General features: G+C 45.5%; 1 protein-coding gene across 3 annotated transcripts in view; it reads left to right on the forward strand.

The window, feature by feature from the left end:
• znf608 (zinc finger protein 608) overlaps positions 1–18,604 on the forward strand; it is a 77,404-nt gene that overhangs the window by 29,445 nt on the left and 29,355 nt on the right. For all 3 annotated transcript variants that reach the window (XM_041999472.1, XM_041999470.1, XM_041999471.1), the window contains exon 2: positions 12,620–12,890. In XM_041999472.1, coding sequence (XP_041855406.1) covers positions 12,620–12,890 — 271 coding nt within the window. The remainder of the gene's footprint in view (positions 1–12,619; positions 12,891–18,604) is intronic.

An 18,604-nucleotide genomic window follows, 5' to 3' on the forward strand; every position in this document is an offset into this window, starting at 1 on the left:
CTCTTCAAAAACTTCAGCAGTTCAATTCAGCTTTATTTATACAGGAACAAATGACAATAACAGGGTTCATTTACCTCAACTCAAATTTAACTCAAATTCATTCTACAGTACAGAGGCCCTGAACTGTATGTTATAAACACCGTACAGAGGCCCTGAACTGTACGTTATAAACACCGTACAGAGGCCCTGAACTGTATGTTATAAACACCGTACAGAGGCCCTGAACTGTATGTTATAAACACCGTACAGAGGCCCTGAACTGTACGTTATAAACACCGTACAGAGGCCCTGAACTGTATGTTATAAACACCGTACAGAGGCCCTGAACTGTACGTTATAAACACCGTACAGAGGCCCTGAACTGTATGTTATAAACACCGTACAGAGGCCCTGAACTGTACGTTATAAACACCGTACAGAGGCCCTGAACTGTATGTTATAAACACCGTACAGAGGCTCTGAACTGTACGTTATAAACACCGTACAGTGGCCCTGAACTGTATGTTATAAACACCGTACAGAGGCCCTGAACTGTACGTTATAAACACCGTACAGAGGCCCTGAACTGTATGTTATAAACACCGTACAGAGGCCCTGAACTGTATGTTATAAACACCGTACAGAGGCTCTGAACTGTACGTTATAAACACCGTACAGAGGCTCTGATCTGTACGTTATAAACACCGTACAGAGGCCCTGAACTGTACGTTATAAACACCGTACAGAGGCCCTGAACTGTATGTTATAAACACCGTACAGAGGCCCTGAACTGTACGTTATAAACACCGTACAGAGGCCCTGAACTGTATGTTATAAACACCGTACAGAGGCCCTGAACTGTACGTTATAAACACCGTACAGAGGCTCTGAACTGTACGTTATAAACACCGTACAGAGGCTCTGAACTGTACGTTATAAACACCGTACAGAGGCCCTGAACTGTACGTTATAAACACCGTACAGAGGCTCTGAACTGTACGTTATAAACACCGTACAGAGGCCCTGAACTGTACGTTATAAACACCGTACAGAGGCCCTGAACTGTATGTTATAAACACCGTACAGAGGCCCTGAACTGTATGTTATAAATACCGTACAGAGGCCCTGAACTGTATGTTATAACACCGTACAGAGGCCCTGAACTGTACGTTATAACACCGTACAGAGGCCCTGAACTGTACGTTATAAACACCGTACAGAGGCCCTGAACTGTATGTTATAAACACCGTACAGAGGCCCTGAACTGTATGTTATAACACCGTACAGAGGCCCTGAACTGTACGTTATAACACCGTACAGAGGCCCTGAACTGTACGTTATAACACCGTACAGAGGCCCTGAACTGTATGTTATAAACACCGTACAGAGGCCCTGAACTGTACGTTATAAACACCGTACAGAGGCCCTGAACTGTATGTTATAAACACCGTACAGAGGCTCTGAACTGTACGTTATAAACACCGTACAGAGGCCCTGAACTGTACGTTATAAACACCGTACAGAGGCCCTGAACTGTACGTTATAAACACCGTACAGAGGCCCTGAACTGTACGTTATAAAAACCGTACAGAGGCCCTGAACTGTACGTTATAAACACCGTACAGAGGCTCTGAACTGTACGTTATAAACACCGTACAGAGGCCCTGAACTGTACGTTATAAACACCTTACAGAGGCCCTGAACTGTACGTTATAACACCGTACAGAGGCCCTGAACTGTACGTTATAAACACCTTACAGAGGCCCTGAACTGTACGTTATAAACACCGTACAGAGGCCCTGAACTGTACGTTATAACACCGTACAGAGGCCCTGAACTGTACGTTATAAACACCGTACAGAGGCTCTGAACTGTATGTTATAAACACCGTACAGAGGCCCTGAACTGTACGTTATAAACACCGTACAGAGGCCCTGAACTGTACGTTATAAACACCGTACAGAGGCTCTGAACTGTACGTTATAAACACCGTATAGAGGCTCTGAACTGTATGTTATAAACACTGTACAGAGATACAATAGAATATTATAAATTGCTTAGTTATACCTTGTTGTGTAAAGACTTGTTTGATTTTTTTATGCATACATGTTTTTATCATGTAAAACACTTTGGAAATGGTACATTTCTGTATTTAAAAAGCACTTTTACCCGAAGCTTTTTGGAATGAAACACACTTTTTTAAATAAAATTTGATTTGATTTGAAAGGACAAATGAACACTGGGCCAGGTCTTACAGAGGCTCCCTGGAATCAGGAAAACCAGAAAACCGTGAGGGAAACAAACATCCATCAATCTAAAAGTATTAATCAATAAGCTAAAACTGATTAAAAGTTGATTAAAAACAGAGACAATTAATAAAAACATTAAAATCTACACACCATAGAGACAAAGGTGGAGCTGATGATGGAGAGCTTCTATGCTGTGAGATCAGGCTGGATTCTTCATATCTGGATCAAAACATGCTGATTTACCACTTCCCTTCATCAGCGTTATGGAGGGATGGTGCACGTTGACAGCTACGTTCTGGATCCGAGGTTCTGGATCTGAGGTTCTGGATCCGAGGTTCTGGATCCGAGGTTAACGGAGGACATGTGGACTGTTATTATAAGGTCACGTTGACAGGAAAACAGCTGTGATTGGTCTGTGGGCTCCTCCATTCTTCAGGTTTCAGGTGTTAAACAGCAGCCGCCTGCTTGCCAGCACTGAACTCTGGAATGGTGATAATGCAGGATGAGCTTAAACAGGATCATTTAACGGCAGTTTTCAGATGTGTTGCAGCAGCAGAAGCTTTTAGCTGCGACATCGTCCAGTGTTTTTCTAAATGCCAGATCAGTGGAAAATATGTGTGTTTTCAAATGGTAGCCATCTTCTTTTTTAAACCAGCCTCACTCATCTCTGCTCTCTCATTTTCAGCCAGCGCACACACATGCATGCACGCACGCACACACACGTGCACACGCCTCCTAGTTCAGCTGCCTGACAATAAAGACAAAAAAAAGAAAAAAAGAAAAAAAATCAGTGTGGCTGCTCGCTTAGGGGTTTAACAGGAGGGAAGGAGGAAGAGGAGCAGCAGGAGAGGAAGAGTAGGAGGAAGAGGAGAGGACAGACACAAAGAATGGACAGAAAAAGGAAACAGGGATAAGAAGAAAATGTAAAAAGAAGAATGTTCAAATCATAACAGAGAAGAGGTGGAGGATGGGAGAAAGAAGGTAAAGAAAGGTGGAAGAAGTAACGGGAGGATTCAGTGAGGAATGATGAAGAAAGATGGTGGGAGTGGGAGTAAGGCTGGAAGGATTTACAGTGATGATGGAAGGATAAATGAATGAAAGATCAGAAAAATGTAGCCAGCGGACTGATTAAAATTCTTTAATGACATCATGAACACATACGCCTCCCTTTAAAGATGAAACCGTGTCTTTAATTCCAGCTGTTGGAGGCAGAGTTAAAGGGAAAGTCAGGTGATGTCCACCTCACCGCCTCCCAGAGGAAACATGGTCCACCCCCCCCCCCCCCAATCCAATGATGTTTAGAGCTCACATCAAAATCATGTCCAGTCATTGTAATAGAAAGCTGATGCTAATCTAGTCCTGTTTCCTACCCCATTACCATCCACTAACTATTCTACACACAGTATACATAGACTGCATAAACACCAACTCTCTCTGCCTTCACATACACACATAAATATATATATACACACATATATATATATTTATGTATATATATACATATATATGTATATATGTATATATACACACATATATATATATTTATATATATGTGTGTATATATATGTATATATATATATACATATATATGTATATATGTATATATACATATATATATATATATATATATATATATATATATACACACAAACACACACACACGTGTGTGTATACAGCTTCTGTCGCCGGAATGATGCCACATTTGGCTTTTTGACAGCCATATTAAACAGTATCGGTATCGACGATGCTAGCCTTTATTTACTTGGTATCAGACTGATACTAAATCTTGCCTCCACCTCTACTTTCTAGAAAACTACTCTCTTTTTTTTTTTAGAGAAAAATTCCAGTCTGGTTTCAGGTCACAGCACTTAGTCCACATTGCTGACGGTTTATAATTGACTTGTCTGTCGATGCCAGTTATGTTATTGTTATGCTACACCGACCGCGGCCATGGACACGGCCATCCTGCCACATCCTGAGCATTATGGTGACATCCTGCACTGAAGTGGTTGCAGTCATATTTGTCAGAAGCTTTTCTGCCTGCACCCATGTCCATGGTGTCCCACAAGGGTCTATGTCCTGATTTTTTAAGTTTAACGACTGGAGATTTTAAGTCTCGTGTTTTGGTTTATTGTCTTATTTTGTAGATTCACACCCTTGTATGACCTGTTCTATTTGCTTCCTGTTGGTTACACACCTGGTTTTACTTTGCTGATCGCTCCAGCTGCTCCTTGTTTAGTTAATTATCTTCTTCAGTACAGAAATACTCGTTGCTTTCTTTTGTTCTCTCCCAGGTCATCATTAACACATTTTATTTTTCCCCTCAGTCTGGTTTGTGTTCCTGTAACGTTAGCATGAGGTTCCTGTTCTGGAAGTGTTATCATCTGGTTTCCTCAAGAAACGCCGTGGTTCACGGTTTTTCAAATCCAGATTTGATGAACAAAGATAAAACAAACTTTTAACTAATTATTATTTTATTGTCCGAAAAAAAAGTTAAATTGCAATTTTCACTTCTATATGAAAGAAACTAAAACAATGAAGTCGATCTATTCCCTGCTATTTACTTTCATGTCAAAAACAACTTTTTGGTCAGTTATGTGCCCCAAACTGACAAAAAAAATCATTGTTTTTTTTTTTCATGAAGAAGAAAATGTTGTAAAACGGCTCAGAGTGGTTTCATGCTGTCTGACTGTGAGGAAGATGATAGCAGCGTGAGGAAGGGTGCACAGCTCCATGCATCTTTTAGTTATTCAGGTGCTTCATGCTTCAAATTATGGAATTTGTCACTCTTACGGCGGCGCCGCGACTATTCGCGGCTAATTTAATCAACGGTTGGGTTTCCACAGCGCGTGTCAGAAGCATCCCAGATGCGCCTTGTCTCGGCTCTCTGCCAAATTTACACGCCGAGTCTATTTCTGACGAAACACGTGTCCAGAACGCGTCAAACTCAGCAGTTCAGATAGGAACAAACAGGAAATCAGACACGGGAACAATGCAAAAGCTTCTGGTGTTTTTCTAAATAAAAGCCCCCATGCAGATGTCTGCTGCTGACCCATGAAAATATGACGTCAATAACCGGTCGGGGGTCTCAGGTGCGGAGCGCCTGCGAGTCCCTGGTGTGGACTGACAGGCCAGGAGGTTGGAACAAAACTGAGGTGCAGCCGGACCGTGGCGCACACATACCCGGTGTAAATGAGGGGTTACGCGATGCACCGGGTGTAAATGAGGGGTTACATGGCGCACACATACCCAGTGGAAATGAGGGGTTACATGGCGCACACGCACCCGGTGGAAATGAGGGGTTACATGGCGCACACGCACCCGGTGGAAATGAGGGGTTACATGGCGCACACGCACCCAGTGGAAATGAGGGGTTACATGACGCACACGCACCCGGTGGAAATGAGGGGTTACATGGCGCACACATACCCGGTGGAAATGAGGGGTTACATGACGCACACGCACCTGGTGGAAATGAGGGGTTACATGGCGCACACGCACCCAGTGGAAATGAGGGGTTACATGGCGCACACGCACCCAGTGGAAATGAGGGGTTACATGGCGCACAAATACCCGGTGGAAATGAGGGGTTACATGGCGCACACATACCCGGTGGAAATGAGGGGTTACATGGCGCACACGCACCCGGTGGAAATAAGGGGTTACATGGCGCACACGCACCCGGTGGAAATAAGGGGTTACATGGCGCACACATACCCGGTGTAAATGAGGGGTTACATGGCGCACACGCACCCGGTGGAAATGAGGGGTTACATGGCGCACACGCACCCGGTGGAAATAAGGGGTTACATGGCGCACACATACCCGGTGTAAATGAGGGGTTACATGGCGCACATATACCCGGTGGAAATAAGGGGTTACATGGCGCACACATACCCGGTGGAAATGAGGGGTTACATGGCGCACACATACCCAGTGTAAATGAGGGGTTACATGGCGCACACGCACCCGGTGGAAATGAGGGGTTACATGGCGCACACATACCCGGTGGAAATGAGGGGTTACATGGCGCACACATACCCAGTGGAAATGAGGGGTTACATGGCGCACACATACCCGGTGGAAATGAGGGGTTACATGGCGCACACGCACCCGGTGGAAATAAGGGGTTACATGGCGCACACATACCCGGTGTAAATGAGGGGTTACATGGCGCACACATACCCGGTGTAAATGAGGGGTTACATGGCGCACACGCACCCGGTGGAAATGAGGGGTTACATGGCGCACACATACCCGGTGTAAATGAGGGGTTACATGGCGCACACGCACCCGGTGGAAATGAGGGGTTACATGGCGCACATATACCCGGTGTAAATGAGGGGTTACATGGCGCACACATACCCGGTGGAAATGAGGGGTTACATGGCGCACACGCACCCGGTGGAAATGAGGGGTTACATGGCGCACACGCACCCGGTGGAAATGAGGGGTTACATGGCGCACACATACCCGGTGTAAATGAGGGGTTACATGGCGCACACATACCCGGTGTAAATGAGGGGTTACATGGCGCACACGCACCCGGTGGAAATAAGGGGTTACATGGCGCACACATACCCGGTGTAAATGAGGGGTTACATGGCGCACACGCACCCGGTGGAAATGAGGGGTTACATGGCGCACATATACCCGGTGTAAATGAGGGGTTACATGGCGCACACATACCCGGTGGAAATGAGGGGTTACATGGCGCACACATACCCGGTGGAAATGAGGGGTTACATGGCGCACACGCACCCGGTGGAAATGAGGGGTTACATGGCGCACACGCACCCGGTGGAAATAAGGGGTTACATGGCGCACACGCACCCGGTGGAAATAAGGGGTTACATGGCGCACACATACCCGGTGTAAATGAGGGGTTACATGGCGCACACATACCCGGTGGAAATAAGGGGTTACATGGCGCACACGCACCCGGTGGAAATAAGGGGTTACATGGCGCACACATACCCGGTGTAAATGAGGGGTTACATGGCGCACACATACCCGGTGGAAATAAGGGGTTACATGGCGCACACATACCCGGTGTAAATGAGGGGTTACATGGCGCACACATACCCGGTGGAAATAAGGGGTTACATGGCGCACACATACCCGGTGTAAATGAGGGGTTACATGGCGCACACGCACCCGGTGGAAATGAGGGGTTACATGGCGCACACGCACCCGGTGGAAATAAGGGGTTACGCGGTTACTCGTGCACGTCCTTGGATGTGGTTTTAGACAAAAGATGAGAAACATTTCTCTCGCTTACATCTGCACAGGAAGCAAACTTGAAGGAGCTCTGTGATTGGCCAAAATTAACTGAGGAGGCCTGGCTGGATGCTAAGACACGCTGTTAGCCGGCTAAAAACCACGGTTGTGCTACACTCTCCCTTCTTTCCACGGATATTGGATACATGTCAATTAAAAGGACACGCCCCTAATTATGTTAAGATTAAATAACATCCAAAAGGATGACTTAGGAAAAAATATTCACCCCCTCACATTTGTCATGACGGTGAACTTGACCTATAAATCCTAAAATGGATTAAATTTTTGTACCAGGCTTTAAACATGATCATTTCTGCTGTGAAGTTGATCTTTTTAACATGGGAGTCTATGGAAATTTGCTTTGTTTTGGAGCCCCTAGTGGACGAGGGGGGAACTGTAATTTTTTGTACTTCCGCATAGGCTTCACATCTTACAGGCGGAGGTTTCTGCTTGGTTTAGTTTAACGCTCACAGAAAAATGGACGCGTTCTTTCGAACTTTTTCATGCACAACTCTGGACGTAGCTCTGAGACTCTGGTCTGGGCTCTGGCCTAGGCTGGTCTGGATTCTGGTCTGGCTTCCGGCCTGGATTCTGGTCTGGACTCTGGTTGGATTTTTAGGGATAAGTAATAACTTTGTTGTTAAAAAATTATCGCATTAATTCCACAGTGTTATGGCCCCTTTCAAGACCAGGGGTAATTAGGGTCCGTAACAAAAGCAAACTGGATCCGGTTTAAAAGTAAGTACACATATTTAATAATAAATTCAAATATACAACCGGGTTCAAATTAACCAAGGACAACCATGGTGAAATTCAGATAATTAACTCAATAAACTCAAGGTGTCCTCAATGAGGTGATAGCAAAACCAAACAAAATAACAAATGCTTAATATTTACAAACTAAAACTTATTTAAAGGTCCCATATTATACACTTTATTCCCAATCTGAGACCATTCATTAATATCTAAATGAAATATTTCCGCCATGGTATGGACAAATCGACCCTCAGTTTGAGTGCAGCGGCTTCTCTTCACCTCCCTCTTTTTAGCAGCTTCAGAAATGTGCCGTTTATGGTGGGCGGAACCCTGGTGGAGCAGCTCAGCTGTTGGCTCCGCCCATCGCATCGCCCGTCATGAGGTGATTGACAGGTTAGGCCTTAGCGGTCACTAGACGCTGATTACAGCGTAGTGAAGGATAAACAAACGCCGGAACACCGGAACCCATTCCTGAAGAAGTTCGAGCAAGAAGACTAACAGTACTGCTCTTACAGTACCTCTCCAGCTGTGTCACGGACCGTTGGTATTGAACCTGGCTTCAGCTTCAAACGGTTGGCGAAGCCTGCTTTCCATGCACCCATGTTGTGGAAACAGTCCTATTTGAAATGCTGGCCACAGACATGCAAAACCTTTGGAAGTTTTCCGGGTACATTTCCTCCAAAAATAAAATTAATCCACTCAGTCCTCGTGGGTTCAGTGGATGGAAGTAAAAAAAACGTTTTCGTGTTCATTTATGCAGCCACAAACAGAACAGTGTTTCTGTCGCTTAGCCATGTCCGCTAACGAGGGTTGCCGAAGAGGGAAAAACACTGGGCGCTAGGTGATTTTTAGAGGGCGGGCTTTGAGAGCCGGTAGGCGGGTCCATCGCTCTGTGGGGAGTGGTTATTGTCCCTTATGACGTCATAACGTACACGCTTTCAAACAAGCTCATTTCAGCGCTTACTTCCCTAGAGGTGGAGCAGGGGGGAGAGAGAGCGCCTGAAAGAGTTTCACACTTACGGGTCTCCTACACATGCGGGGGGACCAGTATGACTGTTCCAAAACCATTAAAAAGTGAATTTTGCATAATATGGGACCTTTAAATCTAGTACAAAATCTAATATTTACACAAACCAAAATATTAATCTTATCATTAGCTTTAACACAAAAATATACAAACGGTATAAACCAAAATACAAAATAGAAGGAGAGCTCACAATTCCAACCTTCAACAAACACAATAGTGTAACTACATAATGAGGACGTTAAAGCTCTTACAAACCGCAATCGGTACTCAGACCAGCTACTACAATTACACACACAATCCCAGAGTTGGCGAGCTGTGGGCCGAAGGAATGCCCTGATTCCTGGCTTCCTCCCTCCTTTAAAGGTCGTTTCGGATGCTGATTGGTCGATGACGACTCGGCTCAGCAGAACCATTGTCCAGTGAGATCCTTGTGTCGGTCTCTCTCTCCAGAAGGAATGCGGAAGCCTAGTGAACCAATCACTGTAGAGGCAGGAGTCCTCAGTAGGCCAGGTGAAGAATGAAAGACTAGGCACCAACCTCACGCATACGAGCCCAGGGTGCAAACCCGGGGACGTAACACACAAACTAATCTCTTTGCATTAGCACATTAATTTTGACAGCCCAATTAAAAAGTATCTGTATCAATGATACCAGCTTTTTGTCTACTTGGTATCTTGGTATACGTAATCTTGCAGAATCACAGATACCCTAATATACACAATTGAAAGGTTTCTGTTGCTTTCGTCCAGAATCAGCTTCTCTCACATTCAGAAAACCTCTGAATGATGCCACATTCAGAGGTTTTCATTCACCACTGGATTATATTTAACTATAAACTATTTAGCCGCTTTTTACCTCTCACATTAGCAGCTAATGCTAAGTCTGCAGGTTCTTACATTAGCATCTATCACTAAGACTGCAGGTTCTTAGATTAGCAGCTAACGCTAAGAATGCAGGTTCTTACATTAGCAGCTATCGCTAAGACTGCAGGTTCTTACATTAGCAGCTAACGCTAAGACTACAGGTTCTTACATTAGCAGCTAACGCTAAGACTGAAGGTTCTTACATTAGCAGCTAACGCTAAGACTGCAGGTTCTTACATTAGCAGCTACCGCTAAGACTGCAGGTTCTGTCATTAGCAGCTAACGCTAAGACTGCAGGTTCTCACATTAGCAGCTATCGCTAAGACTGCAGGTTCTTACATTAGCAGCTAACTCTAAGACTGCAGGTTCTCACATTAGCAGCTAATGCTAAGACTGCAGGTTCTCACATTAGCAGCTATCGCTAAGTCTGCAGGTTCTTACATTAGCAGCTAACGCTAAGACTGCAGGTTCTTACATTAGCAGCTAACGCTAAGTCTGCAGGTTCTTACATTAGCAGCTAACGCTAAGACTGCAGGTTCTTACATTAGCAGCTAACGCTAAGTCTGCAGGTTCTTACATTAGCAGCTAACGCTAAGACTGCAGGTTCTTACATTAGCAGCTACCGCTAAGACTGCAGGTTCTGTCATTAGCAGCTAACGCTAAGACTACAGGTTCTCACATTAGCAGCTATCGCTAAGACTGCAGGTTCTTACATTAGCAGCTAACTCTAAGACTGCAGGTTCTCACATTAGCAGCTAATGCTAAGACTGCAGGTTCTTACATTAGCAGCTAATGCTAAGACTGCAGGTTCTTACATTAGCAGCTAATGCTAAGACTGCAGGTTCTCACATTAGCAGCTAATGCTAAGACTGCAGGTTCTTACATTAGCAGCTAACTCTAAGACTGCAGGTTCTCACATTAGCAGCTAATGCTAAGACTGCAGGTTCTCACATTAGCAGCTAACTCTAAGACTGCAGGTTCTCACATTAGCAGCTATCGCTAAGACTGCAGGTTCTTACATTAGCAGCTAACTCTAAGACTGCAGGTTCTCACATTAGCAGCTAATGCTAAGACTGCAGGTTCTTACATTAGCAGCTAATGCTAAGACTGCAGGTTCTCACATTAGCAGCTAATGCTAAGACTGCAGGTTCTCACATTAGCAGCTAATGCTAAGACTGCAGGTTCTTACATTAGCAGCTAATGCTAAGACTGCAGGTTCTTTGTTGTTAGGTTGTTACTTAAGTACTGTATCTGGAAATAAATTGAATAGATGATGGAAATTAGGGGTGATGTCCAGCTATAATCAGGACAACTCCAGAGTTGCTGGATATTGGTGGGGACATGTCCTGCTGTCTCTATCTGATTCTGCGCCCATGTCTGGATCGAACAGAGTGGAGGAACGAGTTTTACTCATAAACTCAGGTTTTACTGGAACCTCCGATATGAAGCTGATCAGTCATCACATGCTTGTTTTTCATTAAATCAAAGTCCTGAAACTGTGATTGTTCTCTGTGTATTATGGGATTTTCTAAATGAAGAACCAGTGTGAGAGAGGATGATTGGTCTGCTTCTCGCCCACGAGGGAGCAGGTTTATGCTTATTTTCCTGCATGGCTGCAGCTTGTGTGGATTGTGATGAAGCGCAGTTCCTCGGAGCGTCTGAGGAAGCCGCTAACTGCAGAGCGGAAATCACCAGGGATCTTCTTTCTTCTCTTAAACTTAATGTGCTTCGTGGTTTGGTGGGAGAAGTCCTGGGTGGTCTTTGTCAGCAGCTGTGTGGGAGTAAACAAATGCTTTCAGGGAGCACAGAAAGTCGTCTGATTTCTGCTTTGCTTATTAAATTTTCATTGTTTATAGTGGACTTAACATATTTGGTTTTAGTTGCAGAACAAACTGCCTGACAAACTGGAAAACATGAAGCTCTGCATGTAACAAAGGAGGAAAAGTCCTTTTTTGGCCATTATTTAGCCAAGAAAGTCACACTAAGATGTGAGAAAATTCCATTCAGGTGGTTAAAGAAATATAATTTCTAGTATTAATACAGTTTACACTGTCTGCCCAGTTCTAGTAGTTTCTGGTTTTCCTCGGGTGTTTTCTCTGCTTGATGCCAACGATATGACCCTTTGCATCAGCTGGGCTGAAATAACTGATAACCCTGCATCCAATAGGAGGCTTCCACCTGTTAGCTTAGTTAAATCCAGGTGGCGTGGCTGTGTTTGATAAAATGACTCTTTATCTCGGATGTCCTCCTGATTCTCGCCTCCGTTGTGCAGCATTATCTGACATCCAGATGTCAGTTTGAGCCGCTCAGTAATTTCAGACGAATCATCTTTTTCCTGGTTTCTCTGGTTTCTGCAGACTTGGATCTGAATTTCATTAAATAAGATGAAACGGAGACTAATTTAAATTACAGGAAGTGAAATTACATTATTACTTCTTCTCTGATGAATCTCTTCTTTCCTGCAGGTGGATCCAATGTTCACTGTACCAGCTCCCCCAGCTCCAGGCCACCCAGGAGCCCCTGGATCCTCCCTGCCCTCCGTCCCCTCCTTCTCCCCTCCAGCACTGCCCACCTCCAACCCAAAGCAGCTGCCGGTGAGAACGAGGTCCATTGGCACCAACACGCAGGACGGAGGCGTCTCAGGGGCTCCGGAGGGGGACTCAGCCTGCCTGGGGCCCTGCCAGCCCGGGACCAGCGTCAACTTGGAGGGCATTGTCTGGCATGAGACGGAGGAAGGTGAGTGGTGTTCATCGACTGTCCCACGGTCGCAGCAAAATTTGAGTCAGATATTTGGAAAAATTAAAACATGAATTCACAACTAAAGCAGAAAACCTGATAATTACCAGGATGGAGGTAAAATCTGGTTTCAGGACTCGGGTTCTGGTTCTGCACCTTCATGAGTTTTCAGGCTTATCTGCAGAGCATCTGGATCCTGATACTTTTTCCAGATTTATGGAACCAAACCTGTTAATAATAACAGAGAAAAAGCCGGAACGGGTCTGAAGTCTTTGTCACAGGGCCGTTGCTAGCCATCTGGGGGCCCTAAGTACAACTGCTTTGTGGGCCCCCAAACACACACCTTCTCCGCTGCCAGATTTAGAGATGAAAATTTGTCCAGATGGACAAAAATATCCAAAGTCCATCCATTATGGAATGGATCCATAATATCCATCCTTTCCTTGTATTTCTGTCTGCTTGGTTTTCACATGTCTTTGACACCAACACCGTTAGGAAATGGAACTCAGCCTCGTATTAATTAACAGAAGCTTCGGAATCTGCTCAGGAATGAAGCAGAAACACAAACACTATGCAGGAGGATACAAATCCCAGGCGAGAAGAGAGATACTAAACATGCCGCAGAGATGGAGAGTGAATAATACATCTCCTCTTCAGACTGTGAATAAAACATCTGAAACAAGACAAAGACAGAATAAGAACCCTGAATCAACCTGGACTGTTTTCCTGCAGAGCTCAACAGCTCTGAACAGGTAACAAAAGAGGAAGAAATTGCAGGTAAAAGACTGAAATTATCCAAATAAATTCTCAATAATCCAGAAAAATGTCTAAAGTGAGAAATCAAGGCATACAGATCCTTCAAAGCTTTACTCACATCCGAATATTACAGCAACAAAAGGACTGATTAACCAATCATCAGTAAGTAAGTCATCATCTCAGTCCTGGAATAAATAAAAACACTTGTTTGTTTTGTTCATGTTTTCTCAATGTAAAGATTTAGTGCGGAAACTTGCAACTATTCATCAAAAACTTATTGTAATTTAAAGAGTTGATAGATTTCCAAATCTAATCAACATAATTTATTCCAAGTAGAAGATCACCAACATGTCAGAGGATGAAACGGAGACGTTTCACCAAATATGAGCTGAAAGTGAATCTGATGCAGCAACACGGTGTAAAAAGTAGTTCCAGGGTGATGTTCAGCATGGTGTAAAAAGTACTTCCAGGGTGGTGTTCAGCACGGTGTAAAAAGTAGTTCCAGGATGATGTTCGGCACGGTGTAAAAAGTAGTTCCAGGGTGATGTTCGGCACGGTGTAAAAAGAAGTTCCAGGGTGATGTTCGGCACGGTGTAAAAAGTAGTTCCAGGGTGATGTTCGGCACGGTGTAAAAAGTAGTTCCAGGGTGGTGTTCGGCACGGTGTAAAAAGTAGTTCCAGGGTGGTGTTCGGCACGGTGTAAAAAGTAGTTCCAGGGTGGTGTTCGGGACGGTGTAAAAAGTAGTTCCAGGGTGGTGTTCGGGACGGTGTAAAAAGTAGTTCCAGGATGATGTTCGGCACGGTGTAAAAAGTAGTTCCAGGGTGATGTTCAGCATGGTGTAAAAAGTAGTTCCAGGGTGATGTTCGGCACGGTGTAAAAAGAAGTTCCAGGGTGATGTTCGGCACGGTGTAAAAAGTAGTTCCAGGGTGGTGTTCGGCACGGTGTAAAAAGTAGTTCCAGGGTGGTGTTCGGCACGGTGTAAAAAGTAGTTCCAGGGTGGTGTTCGGCACGGTGTAATGTTCGGCACGGTGTAAAAAGTAGTTCCAGGGTGGTGTTCGGCACGGTGTAAAAAGTAGTTCCAGGGTGGTGTTCGGCACGGTGTAAAAAGTAGTTCCAGGGTGGTGTTCGGCACGGTGTAAAAAGTAGTTCCAGGGTGGTGTTCGGCACGGTGTAAAAAGTAGTTCCAGGGTGGTGTTCGGCACGGTGTAAAAAGTAGTTCCAGGGTGATGTTCGGCATAGTGTAAAAAGTAGTTCCAGGGTGATGTTCAAGTAGTTCCAGGGTGATGTTCAGCACGGTGTAAAAAGTAGTTCCAGGGTAATGTTCGGCACGGTGTAAAAAGTAGTTCCAGGGTGATGTTCAGCACGGTGTAAAAAGTAGTTCCAGGGTGGTGTTCAGCACGTTGTAAAAAGTAGTTCCAGGGTGATGTTCAGCACGTTGTAAAAAGTAGTTCCAGGGTGATGTTCAGCATGGTGTAAAAAGTAGTTCCAGGGTGATGTTCAGCATGGTGTAAAAAGTAGTTCCAGGGTGGTGTTCAGCATGGTGTAAAAAGTAGTTCCAGGGTGGTGTTCAGCATGGTGTAAAAAGTAGTCCCAGGGTGGTGTTCAGCATGGTGTAGCATCTCTTCTTCTAACATGTCTGGAAACATCTGGGAAGTGAGGAGACCAGTTGCTGGAGTTTTAGGAGAGGAATGTTGTCCCATTCTGGTCTGATGCAGGATTCTAACTGCTCTAAAGTCCTGGACCTTGGTTGCTGGATTTCTGCTTCCATGATGCTCCAGATGTTGTGTACTGGTGAAATTTATTTATACCCAGTCATGTTACTGACCTGTTGTCAATTAACCTGATTAGTTGTTAAATGCTCCTCCAGGTGTTTCTGGTTTGTACCAGGTACTTTTCCAGCCTTTTGTTGCTCCTGTTCCAGCTTTTTTTTCCAGCAGTGTTGCTGCATCAGATTCAGTATCAGCTCATAATTTCATCACATGGTGAAACGTCTCCGTTTTATTCTCTGACATGTTGGTGATCTTCTACTGGGAATAAAATGTGGATGATGAGATTTATAAATCATTGCATTCTGTCTATATTTACATTTCACACAGCATCCTAAATTTTGTGGAGTTGTGGTTGCAGTAAAAAGTGTGTAAACAAACAAAACCTCCGACTAAAATCTGGTTACAACATAAATACATTTAGATCGGTTAATCTGAACTTTCTGAGGCACCAAAGAAACCAGGAGGAAACCAGGAGGAGCGGGAACGTTCCACAGAAGCTGCAGAAATCATCACACATTTACTGGATTTTTAAATGTCTGAATGAGGATCTCATGCATCACACACAGGCTGTTTGTTCTGTAGAATTACAGAACATGATTCCTGCATTCATGCGTGTTAGACTTTATTAAACAGCCTTCAGGGGACATTCACAGTTTACAGCGAGACCAACAAGCAGATGCAGGACCTGCTGTGCAAAGATGCTGTTCATGCACAGCCGGGAGTACAGAGCTGGAAAAGATTCAAAGCGGGAGTCTCAGCAGCTTCTGCAGAGGAAGCTGGCCTGTGGTGACGGGTGTGTCTTTATGTACACCAGTTCAGAGACGACAGACTTCTGAAGTCAATGGTGGACCACAACTCTTCCTGGTTTAAGGGTGTACCAGGTGTGAAGATGAGCTCATTCACCTTCCAGCTGATCCAGAGTTAAACACATTTCCAGGATGTTCTAGGATTCACCCTGAAGAAATGTCCTCAGAGCCTCATAACAAAAGCCGTTTGGATGTCAGCTGATACGTCTTTAAGATCCACAAATGACTGTTAGAGATGTTGTATCTGGAAAACCGAAGCACATTCTGCACTGAGTAAAAATAAAATACCAGGTCTTCATCAGGACCAGGTTCTAGTACCGGGTCGTCCTCTTCATCAGGACCAGGTTCTAGTACCGGGTCGTCCTCTTCATCAGGACCAGGTTCTAGTACCGGGTCGTCCTCTTCATCAGGTCCACTTTCTAGTACCGGGTCGTCCTCTTCATCGGGTCCACCTTCTAGTACCAGGTCGTCCTCTTCATCAGGACCACCTTCTAGTACCGGGTCGTCCTCTTCATCGGGTCCACCTTCTAGTACCGGGTCGTCCTCTTCATCAGGTCTACCTTCCAGTACCAGGTCGTCCTCTTCATCAGGACCAGGTTCTAGTACCGGGTCGTCCTCTTCATCAGGTCTACCTTCTAGTACCGGGTCGTCCTCTTCATCAGGTCCGCCTTCTAGTACCGGGTCGTCCTCTTCATCAGGTCCTCCTTCTAGTACCGGGTCGTCCTCTTCATCAGGTCCGCCTTCTAGTACCGGGTCGTCCTCTTCATCAGGTCCGCCTTCTAGTACCGGGTCGTCCTCTTCATCGGGTCCACCTTCTAGTACCGGGTCGTCCTCTTCATCGGGTCCACCTTCTAGTACCGGGTCGTCCTCTTCATCAGGTCCACCTTCTAGTACCAGGTCGTCCTCTTCATCAGGACCAGGTTCTAGTACCGGGTCGTCCTCTTCATCAGGTCCGCCTTCTAGTACCGGGTCGTCCTCTTCATCGGGTCCGCCTTCTAGTACCTGGTCGTCCTCTTCATCGGGTCCACCTTCTAGTACCGGGTCGTCCTCTTCATCGGGTCCGCCTTCTAGTACCGGGTCGTCCTCTTCATCAGGTCCACCTTCTAGTACCGGGTCGTCCTCTTCATCAGGTCCACCTTCTAGTACCGGGTCGTCCTCTTCATCAGGTCCACCTTCTAGTACCGGGTCGTCCTCTTCATCAGGTCCACCTTCTAGTACCGGGTCATCCTCTTCATCAGGTCCACCTTCTAGTACCGGGTCGTCCTCTTCATCAGGTCCACCTTCTAGTACCGGGTCGTCCTCTTCATCAGGTCCACCTTCTAGTACCGGGTCGTCCTCTTCATCAGGACCACCTTCTAGTTTATACACTAGAAGTATAAAAAAGACTTTTTCCCCTTTGTTTACGTCTGCTGATTACTCTCCATCCTGATGCCTGCTTGCTGTGTATAAGCTGTTTACATGCAGCATCACACCCTAATCACATCTCTCACTGAATACATCAAACACTGTCAACGTTGCCGTGGAAACCAAGCTTGTGAAAACCAGTTGAAACCCACCAGGTAAACGGTTCTACTCATGAGCAGCAGCAGTTTGTCCATGCTGACAGGATCCAGTACAGCCCGATCCGACCCATTAGGACCAGACTTCCTCAGACCAGGAAGACGAACAAGTGGACTTGATAAAGTGGACGGTGATACTGAGCTTTAACGAGAGAGAAGGAGAGAAGAGGGAAACTAATGGAGAAAAACAGAGTGAACAGTCTGATGGCTGGAAGAGGGAGAGAACAGACGTGGCTTCACATTAAAGAGGGACAGACAGAAAGTCAGAGAGGAAGCAGTTTGTCCAGCGTGGAGATGATTGTTGGGGTGGGAGGGGGATAGCTTGTGGTGGTGGAGGGGTTTGAGAGGGGGAGGGGTGGGATGCAGGTTGCATGCTAATTAAACTGAATGCTAATTGGACAGGCAGACAGAAGAAGCGCTTTTCCTCCTCTTCCCTGCAGGATGCTCGACTGATGAGGCCTGATTAAACTGGGATCCTGTAAACATCGATAATCACGTGTATTAATCCCTTAAACTCAGCATGTTAACGGTTTTACTTCAGAATGAACGTCTGGCTTCCCCTCAGATGTTTGCTTCTCCAGATACCGCAACCCCAGTCCAAAGTCCTGGTCTAGAGTCTGGTCCAGATTCCTGATCCAAAGTCCTGGTCCAGAGTCCTGATCCAGGGTCCTGGTTCAGAGTCCTCCTCCAGGGTCCTGGTCTAGCCCTCATGCCTTCCTCTCTGCCTGCTGGTGGGGCCGTATGAGGCTGGAAGCTGAAGCCTTCTCGTCTCTGTAGCTCTGCAGACTCTGGAGCTTTTTAAAAAGCAGCTCGGACCAGCTGGT

Source organism: Melanotaenia boesemani, chromosome 11 (genome assembly GCF_017639745.1).
Source record: "Melanotaenia boesemani isolate fMelBoe1 chromosome 11, fMelBoe1.pri, whole genome shotgun sequence".
NCBI classification, from domain to species: Eukaryota; Metazoa; Chordata; class Actinopteri; order Atheriniformes; family Melanotaeniidae; genus Melanotaenia; species Melanotaenia boesemani.